At 33.6% G+C, this 18604-nt stretch overlaps 1 protein-coding gene across 4 annotated transcripts in view; it reads left to right on the top strand.

Moving 5' to 3' along the window:
• Positions 1-18604, top strand: part of LOC125051527 (inositol-trisphosphate 3-kinase B) — a 70690-nt gene that overhangs the window by 30663 nt on the left and 21423 nt on the right. The window contains exon 1 of one of the 4 annotated variants that reach the window (XM_047651905.1): positions 2336-2966. The exons of the other annotated variants lie outside the window; for them this stretch is intronic. Coding sequence (XP_047507861.1) covers positions 2475-2966 — 492 coding nt within the window. The 5' untranslated portion in view covers positions 2336-2474. Of the gene's footprint in view, positions 1-2335; positions 2967-18604 lie in introns of those variants that run through there. 4 annotated transcript variants of the gene reach the window in all.

Here is an 18604-nt window from a genome sequence, read left to right as displayed (position 1 = left end):
TTGCAAGAATAAGGTACAATCGTAAGTTCGCATATTCTGCCACACACAATGGCGCGCAAATTTGTCTTTAAAAGAATTTAACATTTTACATTATTAGTCAAACTCAAGTCTTATATTATCTGTATCGTACATAATATCATACTTCACTAAATTCACATCAACTACAGTGTCTCACGCAAATAATCATTAATTGAATAGTACATTTTTTCCAAAAGTTCTAGAAAAGACTAGTCGGAAGATCTTTTAATTCTTTTGGTAATGTTATTGGACCCTTTCTTATGATACATATCCTTTTTAGTAAATTAGGTTAGACTTCAATTACGTATTACTCTTACGTTAGACTACATCGCAACGTTCCAGTCTCAATGAAGTACACATGTGTAAACAAAACTTTTAATCATTAGGAATTATTTCGTACTTCGAAGCCGTATATAGAGTCGGATTTTAAGATCTTATACTGTTAAACCCGGAAGCATTAGAGATAAGTAGGTAAAACAAAGCGTTCCAACGTAAATGTTTGAAAAATTACCATCAATAAACAATTCCACTCACTTAAAAGTATGAATTATTAAAATGGAAACCTGTTACTTGTTGCCAAACGATGTCGTCAATGTGACGTTGTAAAAGTATTTTTATAACAATATTTGTATAATGCGCATTTTTATTAATTTAAAAAGATTCTCTAGGCCTATAAAAAGACCAGTAACACACTCGCGACAATTGCTAGGCGACTAGGTCATGTGTTTGTTCAACCGATGTTTTATAAAACGATTTATGTGATGAATTGAAGCTTTGAGATCTTCCCAAACGAAGATTAAAAGTTCCAAGTACAGAATAAGTATTGTTTTGGACCAAAATAGAAATGCGTAGTCCGAAAGGTATTTCGGGACACTATGTTTTATTTGACGTTTTGTATATTTGTAACAAAAACTAACTCAACAGTACTAATGCAAATTAAAATCTTAAATTGTACAGTTAAACAATCTTTCACTTTTAGACACATTATCTCACAGACATGCTATTTTTAGTTTCCAAAATATTTTTAAAATATCAAACCGTGCGAAGTCGGGATGGGCCAGGCCTTATGATTAAAATGATAACATAGGTTATATTTAGTACCTACTTAATTATAAACCTTTCTCCTGAATTTCTATCTACTGAATAAAACTGCATAAAAATTCGTTGCGTTCTTTAATTAAATCTACGATATAGAAGCGACTCTGTTTTACATGTGAAAATATTCGAAGATATATGCAAACATCAAAACATCTTTATATATCTAATCGATTTGTATTGCATAAAATTACCGTTAAAATGCGTTGTAAATGTAATTATAATGCAACAGGTTGGCATTGGAGTCTTCTTACGTAACTAAGAATTTCGAGGTAACATTTTTTATTTAATGCATCGCTTGACTTGAATGAAAATCAGTCAAAACTAGACTATTTATAGACTAGCACTACAAATTATTTATACTATCATCTTTAGTAGCTTTAATAAAAAAAATTGATTAAATTAGGTTCCAGTGCTTGTAATAAAGACTTAAGGTTCTCATACACGAAATCTTTAAACGAATACGTATTCAGAGGTTCTTACTAGCACTAAGAACCTTTCACAAATAGCCTAGCACAGTAAGCCTATGGAGTTCGTTTATTTTTTATTACTGAATTAAACTGGAAATTAAGTTATTGAAACAAATATATATATGCGCCTGTTCATTTCTTTAGGCAAGTGATCTCATAAATGTTTCTCGTTCACGATACATCTAGAAGTAAAATTTATTGCACAGCCGGTATTCAACAGCTAAAGAATAGTTAATTACTAATTAGGCTATTACTTCTCTTAGAATTACTATACAAAATATAACTAACTGGAACTATTTCTTATACATTTTGGTCACAATACTAATCCACCCTTCAATACTTATAACGGTCATGGTATTATGGAAACTAATTATTAAGTACTTAATTATTCACTGAGTAATTCTGACGTCACTAGTTCAAGTGCCATTATTTAGTATCGTAATCGCTCTACTAATGTGTTAGTTTTAATTGTATTAAGAATGAAATACAAGTTACTTATGAAAGATAAATTAGTCCTTAGGTACTTGTACTATTGTAATGAGGTAACTTATTTGAATACATTGTAATAATGTCGACAACAATAGGGAAATTGTTATCAGTGTACGTCAGTACGGACCTTGCTTAGGTAATAACTTATATTTATATGAATTTTTCTTCCTTTACCTCCGTGTCAAGATGCCTATACAGCAAAAAATAAAGGTTAAAATTATTTAAGTCAACGTGGACGAAAAGTCAACAATTCCAGCGCGTCGCTGGCGCACGCGCAGTCGGCAAGCCTCGCGGCTATCAGTCGCTCGTGTTTCAACAACCAAAAATGAGTACACAAATTACAGCGCGATAAATGTGCTATAAAATGTCGTTGACATTCCTTGTGTGTGTGCCGTGATCAATATGCCCGAGTGTCCCGAATCATTCACATTTACTATCCCAATTATACGTTATACCATGGAGTCCGAAGACTCTAACGGTGCTGAACGCCAGCAGCCAGTGAAGAAAATGTCTCTACTATCGCCTGTGAAGATAGAAACACCAGATTCCGGCAGACGAGCCTCTGAGCCAACAAGATACTACATTCCTCCTCAGTGTATAAACAGACTATCGCCAAGGACTGCAAGAAAACGAGATAGAAGAAATTCCAAGGCAGAAGTGAAGGATGAAGTGAAGGAAACCTTCGGACCAAAGCCGTGTAATTGTGAGGACTGTAGATCGTCCAGCCCATTGCCCCCCGGCTATGGTCCACCAACAATGTCCCCAGGATATGATCAAATGAAGAGTGCTCTACTGGATGTGCCATGGAACGATGACTTTACTGAAGCTTCTAGTGATGATCTGAGCTCCGAATGGGACTCGGACGTCCCCGAACCACCACCAGTACAACCAAAGGTAACTAAAATATAAGTTTTCCGTTAGCAAAAAGTCGATAACCATTAAGTATTTAAAGAATTTTGATACAAAAGAATAGGTAATAAAGTCCATTGAATTGCAAATTTCGTAAGCAACTTGTCGAAATGTTGTAAGAAACATGTTTGGTTTAATAATTTAAGCTATAAGGTTAGGTTTTTGCGCGCGGCTTTGTCTGAAAATAAACCATAATCAGCAAAAGTCACAAAAATAGTTATTTCTGTGTAATACAATGGATGACATATCTCTTAATTTGGTAACGTAACTTTAAATACTGATGAAAGTGACGCCGTTATTGCTATTGATCTTTATTTAAATAGATTACAATTATAGGTATTGTATGTAGTTATAATTAAATACAAGTTTATCAGAAAACAGTTATCGTTTTACAGATTATAAGGTCGAAAACACTATTCTGAATTATGCAACATTTATTCGAATAAACTCTGAGAAATTAATTTCTCAGTTGCAAATATTTAACGCATAACATCTTTCATATTCCATACAATACTAAAGGTCAATCAATTTTTATTTTCGTCTTCAGAACGATTACGTACGTCACTATATACTAAAAATAAAAACGTGTAAAGACGTACATTAAATTAATTAATTAAATGTATTGGTTTTTGTATTCAAACCATGTAGCAACAGTTTTTTGTTCCACTATCGTTAATAACGCTGTGGAAAAGAGAAGTTATCTTCTGTCCCGCTCACTTAACATCCGTTGAGAATCTTATTTTTATTACCTACCTACTACAATTTATATTGCATAAAATTAATCAAAATTAACAGTACACGGTTCAAATTACTTTAATTAATATCTGAAAAACTATTCCCTGAGGTTACTGGGAATCTAGGCGTTCGGCGCACATTGATAAAGCTAGTGATTTTCTTACAGATTCGACAAAATAGTTATTATTCTATATTATTGTTGTTATTTAATGCCAATAGCTACAATTAAAACTAGATTACGATAAAACCATACATCAATAGGGTCTCTACGTCTATATGTCTACGTAATAAATGTTATAGAAATTGGTTTGGCAATTAAGACTAGATGATGATCTCTATATTACAACTAATGCTTTATTTTATTTAGAGCCTCGTAAACCATATTTTGGAAATTATTGAAATAAGGAAAGAAAGAAAGAAATACTTTATTATACATAATAAGAAATAATTCCCTGTGTTGTGAGCAGTTAGTCCATATTAATGATTTTAGGTACTTGGCATAATAAATTCTATACAACACCAGGGCCGGATATAGGGGAGGGCAACGGGGCCTCAACAAAGGAGGGAGATATAGATATCGTTAGAGATATAGTGTAAAATATCAAGAGACTTCGGAAAAAAAAAGTTTTAAATTCCGACTAGTAAACAACTTTTCTTTGTTAAATACTAATAGAATGTTTATCCAATAAATTATTGACTGAAAAACTCGACTGAAAAAATGGTTAATTTTATTTTGAAAATAATTTGGGGCTAGAAGCCTCCACTCCTTTGTTGCCCCAAGGCCTCCAGACCTCTAAATCCGACACTGCATAAGACTTACAATTTTATAATTAAACTACGAACTTCTTAAGATTGTTAGTGAATGTGTAGCTTTGAATCTTTAGTGAAAAAGTTTTAAGAAATTGGTTAAAGGGCCTCCGAAAGAGAAAAAGCGTAGAGCGAAGAAAATGCGTTTTTTGGGTAGCGTATATGTAGGTTTGCGGTGTGTATGGTGGTTGGTGTTTGTTTACACAAAGGTATATTGACATTAATTATAGTTTTCTTTCATCGCAATTTTGAAGTTAGCGAAAAGTAGAGATAACACAAAGATAACAAAGATAGGTAGATAATAGAAACCGTCATCATAAATGGACCAAAACAAAAACATAATATGATGTTGTTTCATGTGAAGTTCACGCCATAATCGTTGGTTTGTGCGTCTATAATATTTATAAATACTACATATGACGTATAAATTTAAGTGCCGTTAAATCCGTCTCGTAATTACTCTAAACAAGAATTCGTATGATTCATATTTGTTTTAGTTACATCGGTGCACTAATTGGTGGTACTTCATTGAATTGAATTGATTCATTGGACATGTATCATAATAAATATTCATGTTAAATTCTTAACGCTATCGTTGGAATACGTCATTTGAAAATTCACGCTTGATATAATTCTAGTTGTATACACATATTTCGGTCATACAATGCGCAGCGGCGATGAGAATTTAGAGACACTCGTGTGGTGTGGACAACGTGGTTGGTAAGAAGGCAAAAGATCACGTGGCCGTTCATCAACCAGATGGACCGATCAAGTGAAAGATTCATCGCCCTCAAAACGGTATACTGTCATAAGCCTCTCTTATGACAGTATACCGTGGACAGAAACCGGTGGAAACAGATCGTCCATTCCAGATGTTTCCTTGCTGACCATCATGTTCAGACATGAGATGCCGATTAAAGAGACAACGATACTCCATAATGTAGTTTAATATATTACTTAAAAAATCCTAAATGGTCCAGTGAGCTGATTTCTTCAGACGCGCTAACAGCTCACCATAGTAATATGTATCACATTCTTTACTTATATGTTAAACATAAAACAGACAGGAGGCTCTCCTGATTGCTGTGCTCGCAAGTGCGTTGCCGGCCTTTAAAATGTAACTGTTAGAGGCATATTCTATGTTCAGAAACAAGGATTGTTGTGAAGAAATTAAAGACTATTACAGACTCTACAGAGTGGAAACTAATTTCCCTGGCGGAGCGCTAATTTAGGGTAATTTTGGTAATTTTAAATGGAATACAAGCGTTGTAACTATATATACTAAGGTCTTATTTTGACTGTACTATCGATTGTAAGACTCAGTTACGCATACTATTTATTATACTTACTACGTAAGCTATAGTATGCGTATACGCATGCGTTCACCGTTAGCCGGCTATGGCCCACTGCCCTTCTTACCACTCACGAATCACATTGTTTAATGTAAGCGATCTCTAATACATAAGATTAAGTTCAATGAGCACTTAACATGAATCACTTACATCCTTATGGAATCAAAATGAGGAGCTGCTTAACCTGCTGCCTGTGCAATATGCTTAACATACGTTTGTCACACTTTGCGCCAAGGGAGGGATTTCGAAAGAGAGAGAGACTTAGCTAGAAAGAATCTCTTATGTCAAAAAATTACTCTGTTATGTCAAAAATGACTCTCTTTTGTCAAAAAATGACTCTTATGTCAAAAAATTACTCTTATGTCAAAAAATTACTCTTATGTCAAAAAATTACTCTTATGTCAAAAAATTACTCTTATGTCAAAAAATGACTATTTTATGTCAAAGTCAAATACATTTTTGACGTTTGAAAGACTGACTTTGAGCTATGTTTCATTTCTGTATCTTACGCAAAGAAGCATTTCATTTAATGTATAAAGACGCATTTCGTTTAATGTGATTGTTTAACAGCCTTTTAAATGCAATCGCAACACAATCCATCATTCCATTTGTCCAATCTCCAACGAAAAGTCTTGTTTTATAAGCGTACCTATTGGAGTCTCTCCGCGTACGCTGTATACCTCGGAAGGTATATACCCTGTAGGACCCTTCTCAGACAACTCTACAATAATCACCCAGTTAAATAGGACTAAGGCATAATCAACGTAACAATAGAGCCGATTATAGAATAAGACTGTTGTCATTGCATTTGTACCAAACTTTCTTATTATTGTAATAATTACGTCGTGAAAAATCGAACGACTTTTGAATTATTGAAAGTTAACTTTCACGGTGAAAGTTCCATAAAATATGTAAAATTAATACATATTGACATTGCAAAGGTTCGTTTGCAATTATGTGTGCATATCAACATGAATATATGAATTAATTAAATTGCGTTACGCGACCTCGACGACCGATATATATATATTTTTTTTTTTTTTTTATGTAATAGGAGGCAAACGGGCAGGAGGCTCACCTGATGTTAAGTGATACCGCCGCCCATGGACACTCACAATGCCAGAAGGCTCGCAAGTGCGTTGCCGGCCTTTCAGGAATAAAACATAAACATAACATAAACCACGTGGTCTGTCTGTTGAATATTTCTTATCGAAAATCACAAACGCTTACATTCTCTGTATTAAAATATTGACCTAGTTTTGTAGATCAATGAACTATAGTAGTAGGTATTGAAACAGTGTACCTAATATCGTCCATGCGTCGGGTTGTTTCTACCAAAAATATTGCGAGGGGGCCGATGGTTGGCCATGCGTCATGCTCGTGAACGGGTGCTGCTTGTGGTGACTGGTCGTACTTGAATTCGTGTACCGCATATAGATGTTGGTTATTTCGACTATGTGTTTGCGAGTTGTTCCCACGAGAATGTAAGCGCGTCCTCCTATTTCACCATGCCTCTTGCTGATAGAGGACAAGTCTTTGTGTTTTTTAATTTATATTATTATTATTCATTACTTGATATGTCATATGGAACATGGTGTAATGGCTGCAGCTCCTTACAAACATTGTGTAAAAAAAAAACTTGGCGATTAAATAGAGTGGCGGAGAGTTAATTGCCAGTTCTTCTCTTCCTTTCTACGCCCTTGATTTGAGAACTGGCAGTAAATGTAAATTTATAAGCATTAACATGTATTTCTTTACTGACGAGTCATAAGTGTACATTATGACCTATATGATTAAATGATTTTTTTGCTTTTAATATAAAAAAACACTGTTAAAAAAGAGCAGTCGATTCCTAAACGAACAATAATCATTTCAAGATGAAGAGCGTTGTTTTTTTTTTTGCTTCATTTAAATTATGTCATAGATAACAAACGAAATTTGCACGAATTTTGATTTCTGAGTAAAAAATTGCTAGTCTATAAATGGGATTCAGAAACACTTTTGACGTACGCTAAGTATTGTTTATGAATCTTCTTCTTCTCTCTCTGCTTCACATAACATGAGGCTTTTATTTTTGCTAGAACGAAGAACCTCGAGCCTAACAATAGCATTATATCTTCTTGTACTGTTTAGGAGCGCATTATACTTAAAAACTTTTAGTGTTAATAATATAATTGATTTTGGCATTTCCCAGTAAATAATTTCAGTATAAAGGCATAAACAAATTTAATTGTTTCAAATTACTATCAATAATCGGGGTTCTCCCATTAAATTATACGGTAAATGAACTAACGAACGTACTGTTTCGACGTAAACTTTGGGATGCCCCGTGTTGTGCTTAATAATAATTAATTAATAAGTATTATTTATATTTCCTCACTAGGAGGATTACAGAGTATGTGTTTTTAGAAGCAATGTTAAAACGAGATCAATTATTTTTTACTTTGCGCTATTTTTAAACATCGTTTTGATATTTTGACGTTGTGTTATTAGACTCTAGTTGTTTCTTTACGTTGGACTCAATTTACGACTACCCACACACTCCCACATTCATTGTAAACCCTGTTTTTGTTTAATCTTCACGAATAATAGCAGTTAGTTCAACTACTCCTTATGGGAGATGATGTCAGCGTTGTTCATTACAATTTAACTAACACTATCACTTTAGTTGGGTTTTAAGTTCATCGATCGTACAATTTAATGGTTTTATATAGATTTTTTTGATAATCTGTAAGCTACAGGTAGTCATATATTATATTCATCCACAAGATTTTAAAATCTTTGTCGAAGTTCACATTTACTACGGTCTAACCAATTGCAACAATTTTTTTTTAAGATTCTACCCTCATTTATTTTTGTAAACAATAAAAAATAACCCTTATAAACATCTAATGACAAACAACTTAACCAATTTGTTAAAGACACTGGAAGGAACTAGCGTTTAAGATACAGGCTAGGCCTAGTTTAATTAGTGCACATAGAATTATTTTATGTACGAGGTTGACCAAAATTAATAGTGATAACACAACGATTGCATATTGTATGTTTATAACATTTAGAATGTAAGTACAAATTGTAATTGTTTTTTCGTCAAATAAAGTGATTTTTATTTTATTTATATTTATGATATAAGCTGCCAATGTTTCTTTGCACTGCATTGCCACTGTATCATGAATCATAATATCTGTTTAGATAAAAAAATTATGGGTTGATATTCGTTGTGACAGCAGTCGGAGGACTGTCACTCTCGACTCCATCTAGATATCTTCTTTGCTGCAGCGAATTAGAAAAGCATTTTCTTTTTTTATATCTTTCAACGGTATTATAAAATGGCGTCGTCAGTTCACCGATAAAAAGCCTGAATCTGTCGACTGTCTTTATCTTTCTATAGGTTGATAAATCAAATCTGCAATTTTGATTCTAAAGGCTCATGTATGAAGCATGTAATGGTAATAAAAACTTGTTATTGCGGGAAGCTACTTTTCAATCAAGCCACATGCTTTGGCTCAACGATTTCTCGGTAAATGGTTTTTATGGTAAAGATGAGTATTAAACGAAGTTATGATTTTATGATGCAAATTCCTATTAGCTCAATGTGAAAGCTAAATAAATAGCATTCTTTTTTATTAAGTTTGTTTGTCTTTTTAAGACCGTTTACGGAAGACACTGTGTGATATTTTCATATTTATGTATACGATAACTAGGCTGGATTTACTAAATAAAAAAATAAAGATAAATCAGTGACACTACAATCTTAAAAAGTATAAAAAATCATTTAATCATATAGGTAACATAATGTACAATTAAGACTCGTCAGTAAAGAAATACATTTTAATGTTTCTAATTTTATATTTACTGCCAGTTCTCAAATCAAGGGCGTAGAACGGAAGAGAATAACTACCGGCAATTAACTCTCCGCCACTCTTTTTAATCGCCATTTTTTTTACTAAACGTTTGTAAGGAGCTGCTACCATTACACCATGTTCCACATGACATATTAAGTATTTAATAATAATACCATAAATTAAAAAAAAACAAAGACTTGTCCTCTATCAGCAGGAGGCAGTGTGAAATAGGAGTACGAGCATAGTAACAAACGTATTGATGTTAGTTATCACAGTCGAAATAACTAACATCACCGTATACACGAATTCAAGTCCGACCAGTCACCACAAGTAGCTCCTGTTCACTTAGGTCCGGGCCTCAGCTTTCTGTAACTGTTTTATGATCAATCGTTAATCTAATTAACAAGTACATGATAAGCCTCCTGTGCCTGGCACACACCCTTGACTTTTTGGGTCTAAGGCAAGCCGGTTTCTTCACCGTCCGAGGGAATGTTAATACAAAGAATGATTGGTCATCTCGGGGATACCTCAACGGGGATCGAGTCTTAGGAATCAGAGGCGCACGTTGAAGCAACTAGGCCAACACTGCTGCATACTAGATAAAGTTAAACATATTCATTGAATTTAAAAATAAGAATTTTGTAAACAATCAACTTCGGTTGCGAGACAATTATTGTGACTACAGTAGTTAACTCTATCACCGTAATAATATCTTTTTCAATGTTCGATTTGCTTTGATTCTTAGTATCGTATTTCCATTTTCTTATCGGCATGTAATGTTGTTTATTTATTTCTAGACCTCTTTTATCCCGGATTTGTACGATTATTTATAGAAATATACATCGGCGACGCTTCATGATAACCCTTGCCTCTGTCTGAGACCTTTATTAAAACTGTAATGTAATTCCACTTTGACAACTCAATGTTGGGATTTACGTCATTAACTGTGGTCAAAGGTTATATTTAGTATTGTTACAAATATTTTAGCTACTTCAAATATGTTGAATTTTTACAACCTACATTTTTTTTATTTTTTTTTTAAAGACAATTAATTATTATAAAATGGTGAAGCTTGTGTTATGGGTACTAGGCAACGGATATACATACATATTATAGATAGATAGACATATAAATACATATTTAAACACCCAAGACCTAAGCACAACACCAAATGCTCATCACATCAATGTTCGTCCCAGCCGGGGATCGAACCCGGGACCCATGGATTCGCAGTCAGGGGTACTAACCACTAGACCAATGAGTCGTCAAAATACATACATGCTACATAGTAATAATAATAATAATAAATATAAAATTAAAACAATTTAAAAAGTTTGGTTCCCTGTGGCAGTGTGCCTTTAACGCTCGCTGTATGGGCCGATTTACATTATCTTAGTGTGTAGGAGAGTGCTTTAGTACAACTTGAAAGGCAAGTTCTTTAGCGTAGCGTTTACTAAAGCCAGTAGCGTCTACATGTTTTAACTAAAGTACTATCCTAAAGCACTCTCCTAAACACTAAGATAATGTAAATCGGCCTTAATATTGCCATACTTATTAGTTGAGCAAGGAAAGCACCAGCTCTAGGGTCACCGGTACTAACCAGGCCCCAACTTAATTATTTAAATAGCGCCTGTGCACTTGAACTCCAATAATATATTTGTACAAGTTAATTTGGTAAAGTTGAAACAACAATGTTCAAAGATCTTATGATGAGTCAGAAACACAATGCTTGCTTTGCGATCTCATGTTTCATACATTTAGCACTCTGGCGAATATTTTTCTGACGATATGAATCATTTTAAAAATAAGAAATTTATTTCTGGTCATCATTTAGTTAGTTCGGAATTAGTAACCAATAAGATGAAAAAGTGCTCTAGCACTTAATTAGCTATGATTATAGCAACACGATATCGATATATAGCTACTATATAGATGTATAAAGCCCCGGCCCCATATGGAGTACTGATCTCCCCAATACCAGCTCCTTCCACTTCACCGTCTTAAACGAGAGCGGTTCGAGTCGACTGTATAAGGCACAGGAGGCTGATCACCTACTTACCTTTTAGATTGACAAAAAAATGATCATGAAACAGATAAAGAAATCTGAGGCTAGACCTAAAAGGTTGTAGCGCCACTGATTTATTTTATTTATATTTATTAAATTTAAATTAAACTTTGTTTTATTCCGGAGTTTTATACACGATATATCATTTGGATTTTGTAGCAAAACGTTTACCATAGTTTGGCGATATTTTGTTTGACTAATTTCGTAGAAGTACATTCTTAAATAAATATAACATGAATGCATTATCGCCTTCGTGCTCAGAGCAATGCTATATAAATTATTGAAAATCATTACTGTTCGTTAGTGGCATTTAAGTTTAAGGAAATACAATTATGTTAGTTCCTTAGATTTGTTCTTTCGTCTTCGGGGAACCAGTATTTACTTCAATTACTTAAAGCTTTCAAAACGCAGCTTAATTGTCCACCTTATTCCCCTTGGAACTTCACACAAGCACACACATTTCTACCTTGATCTATTGATTTATCTTCTGTATACAGGCAGATCTCTCGCGCAGCTTAAACGATAGCGCTCATACTCGTAGTGACATTTGAATGAATCTATAGGATTTATTTTATTTTTCTTGGACCTTAAAATATACCTGGCTTTTTACAAGACGCATTAAAACGGTTTTTGACTCTTTACATAAAACAAAAATCAATTATACGCGAAGTGGTTATTTTTACGATTTAGCTCTCTGACTTTCGTATCTCATAATCCAACATTTCACATACGGTCACAGTTTAGGGCTTAGATTTAGACGGTCGAAGTCTGGGTTAAGCCCAAAGACAAGTTTAAACAAACAAAATCGTATACAGAAACATTTTTGTCAAACTTCGCCATCTGGTTTTTTGTTTATGGTATGATTATAGTTATTAGTTTTTACTAATCTGTGAAGCTGTGGCAATGTTTCTATATGTACCTTACTCTGCATACATAGGAGAAAACAAGTATTGCTCTAGTGATTTAAGGTGTTAATTACAATAAATGTATAAATTGATTAAATTTATGTTTTATTGATTTATTTTATATTGATTTACCTTACTCTGCATACATAGGAGAAAACAAGTATTGCTCTAGTGATTTAAGGTGTTAATTACAATAAATGTATAAATTGATTAAATTTATGTTTTCTCACGTCATATTTATTTAAATTTATGACATGTGTTTAAATTAACCTTATTTACATGAATTCATGAAGGTCAAAAACGCAAGCACTTATTAATTATAGGCTTCGGGCAAAATGATTTCTTGTTATATGAACTTGAGATAAATTTTTAAGTGTTTAATTGGAGTATGTAGCTAACTGCATGTTATATAATGCTTGAAAAAACCTATATTATCATGTAATTAGTAGGTATGGTGTAATTTATTTGCGTAAATTCGATTTCTGAAACACGTCATACATATTTCGATTCAATTTTTTTTATTGAATTTAATTTAAAGAAAACACTTTTTTACCGGATTAAATTTATGTATTATTATAAATTTACAATTATTTTACTCCGGTAAAAAAGTGTTTTCTTTAAATGTGTAAAAGTTATGTCAATAAAAGACAATACTATGAATTTAATTTATTTTTACGAAATGTACTCTCTGCCTCATAAAACTTATTTAGAAAAAAGAAACAAATTTCCCAAATCTTTTATAAATTTTGATAAATGATGATCACTTCAAATACACAATAATGACATTATTGGGAGGATTATGTTATTATGTTGAATTTTTAAAATGAAAATATTTATTTTCTAAAAAGTCTTGCGTAGTAACTTCCGATATTTAAAGCGCAAAAAATTACAAATTTTTCGACGAAGTTAACGAATAAATTAACAAGTTTAGTTTTTAAATAAATATCTCGTAAATAAAAGGCACGCATACACATTGTTCTTGTCTATGCTGGTGGTCTTTTAAAAGGCAAGTCCATCACTAATGAGAGGACCTGAAAGGAGAACATGCGCTCGCGCATAAATTTATTCTCACTAGCTGTTACAATGAATACTTAAAAACTAAACGACAACTTCAATAGAAGTGATAATAATATAATGTATAATTACCGCAGATTAAAAATTGATGCATATTTGAAAACTAATTAATTTCCCGAAGGGGTAGGGAGACACCACGGGTCTCTACTTGCTACGGTCCTAACATACTTCTCTCGTTTCATCCACTTTCGTGATGTCACGACTGAAGTGAATGTTCACTTGTTTATTTCGTGGCATTCACTTGTTTATTGTTATTGATTACGCAAGATTACTTTAACTAAAACTTTTTTAGGGAATAAAAACGCAAATTACACTTAAGCAATCGCAGTCAGCGGAAGACAGATGTTTTATATGAATATGGGTTTCTTTTCCTCTTCTATTACTAAAGAAAATACTTTTTCTGAATAATATAATCTTTATATTACAACAAAGATCTCTGCAAAATGCCTTTTAATTAATAAACAATCTCTCATGGAATCTCCCTTTTTGGGAGTTGGATTGGGATTTTCACATGACAAAGTCTTGGCTTAATGTTGCATGTTATCAATGCTTTCACTATGCTTTTTATTTCACACGACTTCAAGCTAATCAGCAAGCTAATCTTGCTGTTATGGAAATATATTTCGAACAAAATTTTCAAAATGAGTCAGTCTGTTTATACATGTCGTAGCCGAAAGCGACAAAATAGCGAAAATATTACAAAAGGTATAATGACATATATATCTTTAAGTTTATCTAATCAGAATATTATACACATTTAAAGCTACCTAAAAGTAGTATAATAGTGGAATAAATTCCATTTGGTTATACCATTAACTTGTGAGTTACAGTGGTATTTATTTTTTGAATTGCAATCCAAATATTCCATTGCAATGTCCCCGCAATACTGCTAATTATTTAATTATATCCTGTTATAAACTATTCCATAGTGGCAGCCCTACATGTACGTCATCAATTGCGACCTCATTAATTTCTAATAAACACTCAGACTAAACCACATTCTGTAATTTGTACTCATTTTGTACTTGATCTGCTGACGTCAGCAGCCACGCGTCACAATGAACGAAATAATTAAGATCTCATTGTCATTAAAGGCCATATAATCTCAAGTAATTACCAATTTGATAGCTATTATAGATACCAACGTACATATAAAGGGTATTTCAACAAGAAGTTTGTTTTTCAATTGTGGCAACACCGAGAACGTGATAGTTTTGACATTTAGTTTTTGGCGGTATTCGTAGCAGGTGCTTTGGCAATTATTACAATGAATTCAATTTCGCTCGAAAATCGCATTAAAATAATTCAAATCCACTATAAAAATGGTGGTTCTGTTTAAGTTACATTTCGTAAAATTCGTGATATTTTCGGCCAGCATAATCGTCCTTCTGAGACCGCTGTTAAGAATTTGGTCGCGAAATTTGAGTCGACAGGCTCGGTACAAAATGTGCCAACACCAACACGTGTTCGACCGGGTCGTTCAACAGAAAACATCGCCGCCGTGAGCCACAGTGTTGAAGAAGATCAAAATTTGTCAATTTCACGACGTTCTCAACAATTGGGGTTATCCAAAAGCACAACATGGCGAATTTTGCGAAAGGATTTGGCTTTGAAGCCTTACAAGATTCAACTGGTGCAGGAATTAAAGCTGATCGACCATTCAAATCGCCGCAGATTCGCTCAGTTCATTCAGGAACAACCTGCTGGTTTTTCTGAAAAAAACATTTTTTCAGACGAAGCCCATTTTCATTTGTCAGGGTACGTCAACAAGCAAAATTGTCGCATTTGGGCTTCTGAAAATCCTAAAGCAATTATTGAGAAGGCTTTGCATACTCAACGTGTTACTGTGTGGTGCACTATGTGGTCTGGAGGCGTGATTGGGCCGTTTTTTTTCGAAGATGAGGCTGGAAATGCGGTAACAGTCAATGGATCACGGTATCGCGAGATGTTAACCACTAAATTTTGGCCTATTATTGATGACATGGATATCACTGAAATGTGGTTTCAACAGGACGGTGCCACATGTCACACAGCCAATGAAACGATCAATTTATTGCAAACCAAATTTCCCGAGCGCATAATTTCGCGAAATTCAGCTGTTAAGTGGCCAGCCAGATCGTGTGATTTAACACCACTGGATTATTTTTTGTGGGGCTATGTTAAAGACAGAGTCTATACGGAGCCAATCGAATCGATTGCAGCCTTAAAACTCAAAATCCGTGATGTCATTAACGAAATAGACCCTCCATTTTGCCAAAAAGTGATTAAAAATTTTGATGAAAGAATCAACATCTGTCAGCGTGGTCGTGGTGGACATTTGCCAGATATCATTTTTCATTCATAATTGCCAAACTTTTCTCTCTGTAATACAATAAAAATTTTATTCATTTTCCTCTAAATTCTTTGTTTTATTTTGTTTTAGAAAACAAAGTTCTTGTTGAAAAACCCTTTACATGTACTAGCCGTTTCGCGCCCGCTTTGCTGGACGAATTAAATAAATTTTATGTTTCATTATTTAATTTTTTTTCATATTTTTATTATTCTTCTTTTTTAACTTCCCGCTAAGAAAATTGAAATATTTCGAAAATCGAGTTTTTAACAGATGTTGACGTTTAGAGGTTCTAGGAAGCCTCCCCGAATGTTTCCGCGGTGAAGTCCGTATGGATAAATTTTCATAAAAGTAAAACAGCAATAAAAAAATGAAGGAACGTTGGAATTTAATAAATAAAATAAAAATAGCCATAAACCATCAAGGAAAAATTTCGCAACGAATGGTGGTAGTTTCATGTCGATACGATCAGTGGTTTAGGCGTGATTGAGCCTCAAACGAAGACCATTTTCATTATATATATATATATAGAAGATATATACGATTCATACTATTAACACGTTTTTTATTTCGATGTTTAAACGTTGGTTATTTATGATTACCTACGAAGCCGAACTAAACAAGTTGGTAATAGACATTTAATTATAATGCCGAGAAAGTCAATTAATGAAGAGATTAACAATATATCTACCTATTTGAGCTATGGAGGACATATTAATATTTTCCTGTTGCTTGTTGTCGTAGTTGGTAAAACCTAATTGATTGGATTAAAACTTTTTTTTTTGTTTTTTTTTTATTTTTATAAATAATACCAATTCTACTCCCCTGCCATAGTGTCCAGGGACTTTTTCTATCCCTAAACTTCACATCACACGTCTCGCGAAATACGTCCCGGCTACATCGGGAATATTTTTGTTTACAATATTCATAGGCAAGCCGGCGCAATTCCTTGCGAGACCCGTTCTTTCAGTTTTGTTTGCCGCCATAATAGATTTAACAATTTTTTAGCAGAACCGTTCCAGGCACGATCTGTGCTTTATTAACATGTCCTGTAGGCCGTTACGGTCTACAGTCATCTGCATTTGTTGCTCCAGGTCGTGCCTGGGCGATGCGAATATAGGGCAATGAAGGAGCACAATAAATGTTCAACTGTTTGATCTTTTTTTGATTTGGTTGGTGTTAGTCGCTAGAGCTTTGACCAGCCTAACTTATTCCATAAGCAGGGATTTCGTGTAATTGTTTTATTAGTATAGTTCAGTCTTATGCATACATATACAGAAATGCACGTGCTTTGATAACAGCATACATTGAGAATTGTTTTTATCCCGTCAAAATATAAACTGGGATAAGGTGTTTCGAACACTCACGAATTAAAGGTTAATAAGTTTTTAATAGTTATTCTATAAAAATTAATGATTGTGAAATGATTAAAATACTAAATTATTAAACAAAAACAACTTACATTTTTTGTATTTTAATGACGCAAATAGTTTTTTTAACAAAAATTCTTTAATATTGTAAACAGATCGTATTTTTTACAAAAATATACTTAATTTATAGTTATATGCAATTAATGTGTTTTGGTCACTAAAAATAGACATCGTTTTTATTAACGGCTTAATAGTACAATAGATTACCGTTATTTCCGAATCGTTGCGTCTAATGTGCCCAAGAGAAGAGCCTTAAAGCACTTGCACACCTGGTGTTGAGTGTGTCCATGGGCGACTGTAAACACTTAACTTTAAGTGTTTTCCTCTGCTTAATTTTTTTGCGTCCGCCTGCCCCATTCAAAGTCACACCTATTTATCACATTTAATAGTGCGTAAAATTCCGTTTACATTATCAAATATAACCACATTATTAACAAACATCACTCTTATAAAAACTATATTTTATAGTTATATTCACAATTGTGGTTGCTCGATATTCATGTTCTCTAGTTCGTATATAGTTTGGATACCGTATTGTCTGATATGATTTTCATTGTGGTTCTACGCTGCGATTTGTTGAATGAGGTTATGTATCGTCTAGACGATTTGATAAGAGCGTCCCATATGAGGTTATTACGAAATATGCTCCGAATTTACTCGCTGTAGTAAAATAATATAAGAGTCGGGTCAGATCATTCAATTAATATAGGACAAAATATTTTATTTCATCAATCAAATTCATATCTTTGCCGTGCAGCAGTGTTGGACTCTCACCCCTGAGGTCGTAGGTTCGATTCCTGGCTGTGCACCAATGGATTGTCTATTTGCGCATTTCGCTCAAACGGTGAAGGATAACATCGTGAGGAAACCCACTTGCCTTAGACCCAAAAAGTCAACGGCGTGTGTCAGGCACTGGAGGCTGATCACCTACTTGCCTATTAGATTGACAAATGATCATGAAACAGATGCAGAAATCTGAGGCCCAGGCTGAAAAAGTTTGGAGCGCCACTGATTTATTATTCATATGTAGAGTAGGTACATATATTTAAAGTATTTAATGCATACAAATCAAGTAATTTCG

This window comes from Pieris napi, chromosome 8, assembly GCF_905475465.1.
Source record: "Pieris napi chromosome 8, ilPieNapi1.2, whole genome shotgun sequence".
NCBI classification, from domain to species: Eukaryota; Metazoa; Arthropoda; class Insecta; order Lepidoptera; family Pieridae; genus Pieris; species Pieris napi.
This window is presented reverse-complemented; position numbering and strand designations above follow the sequence as displayed.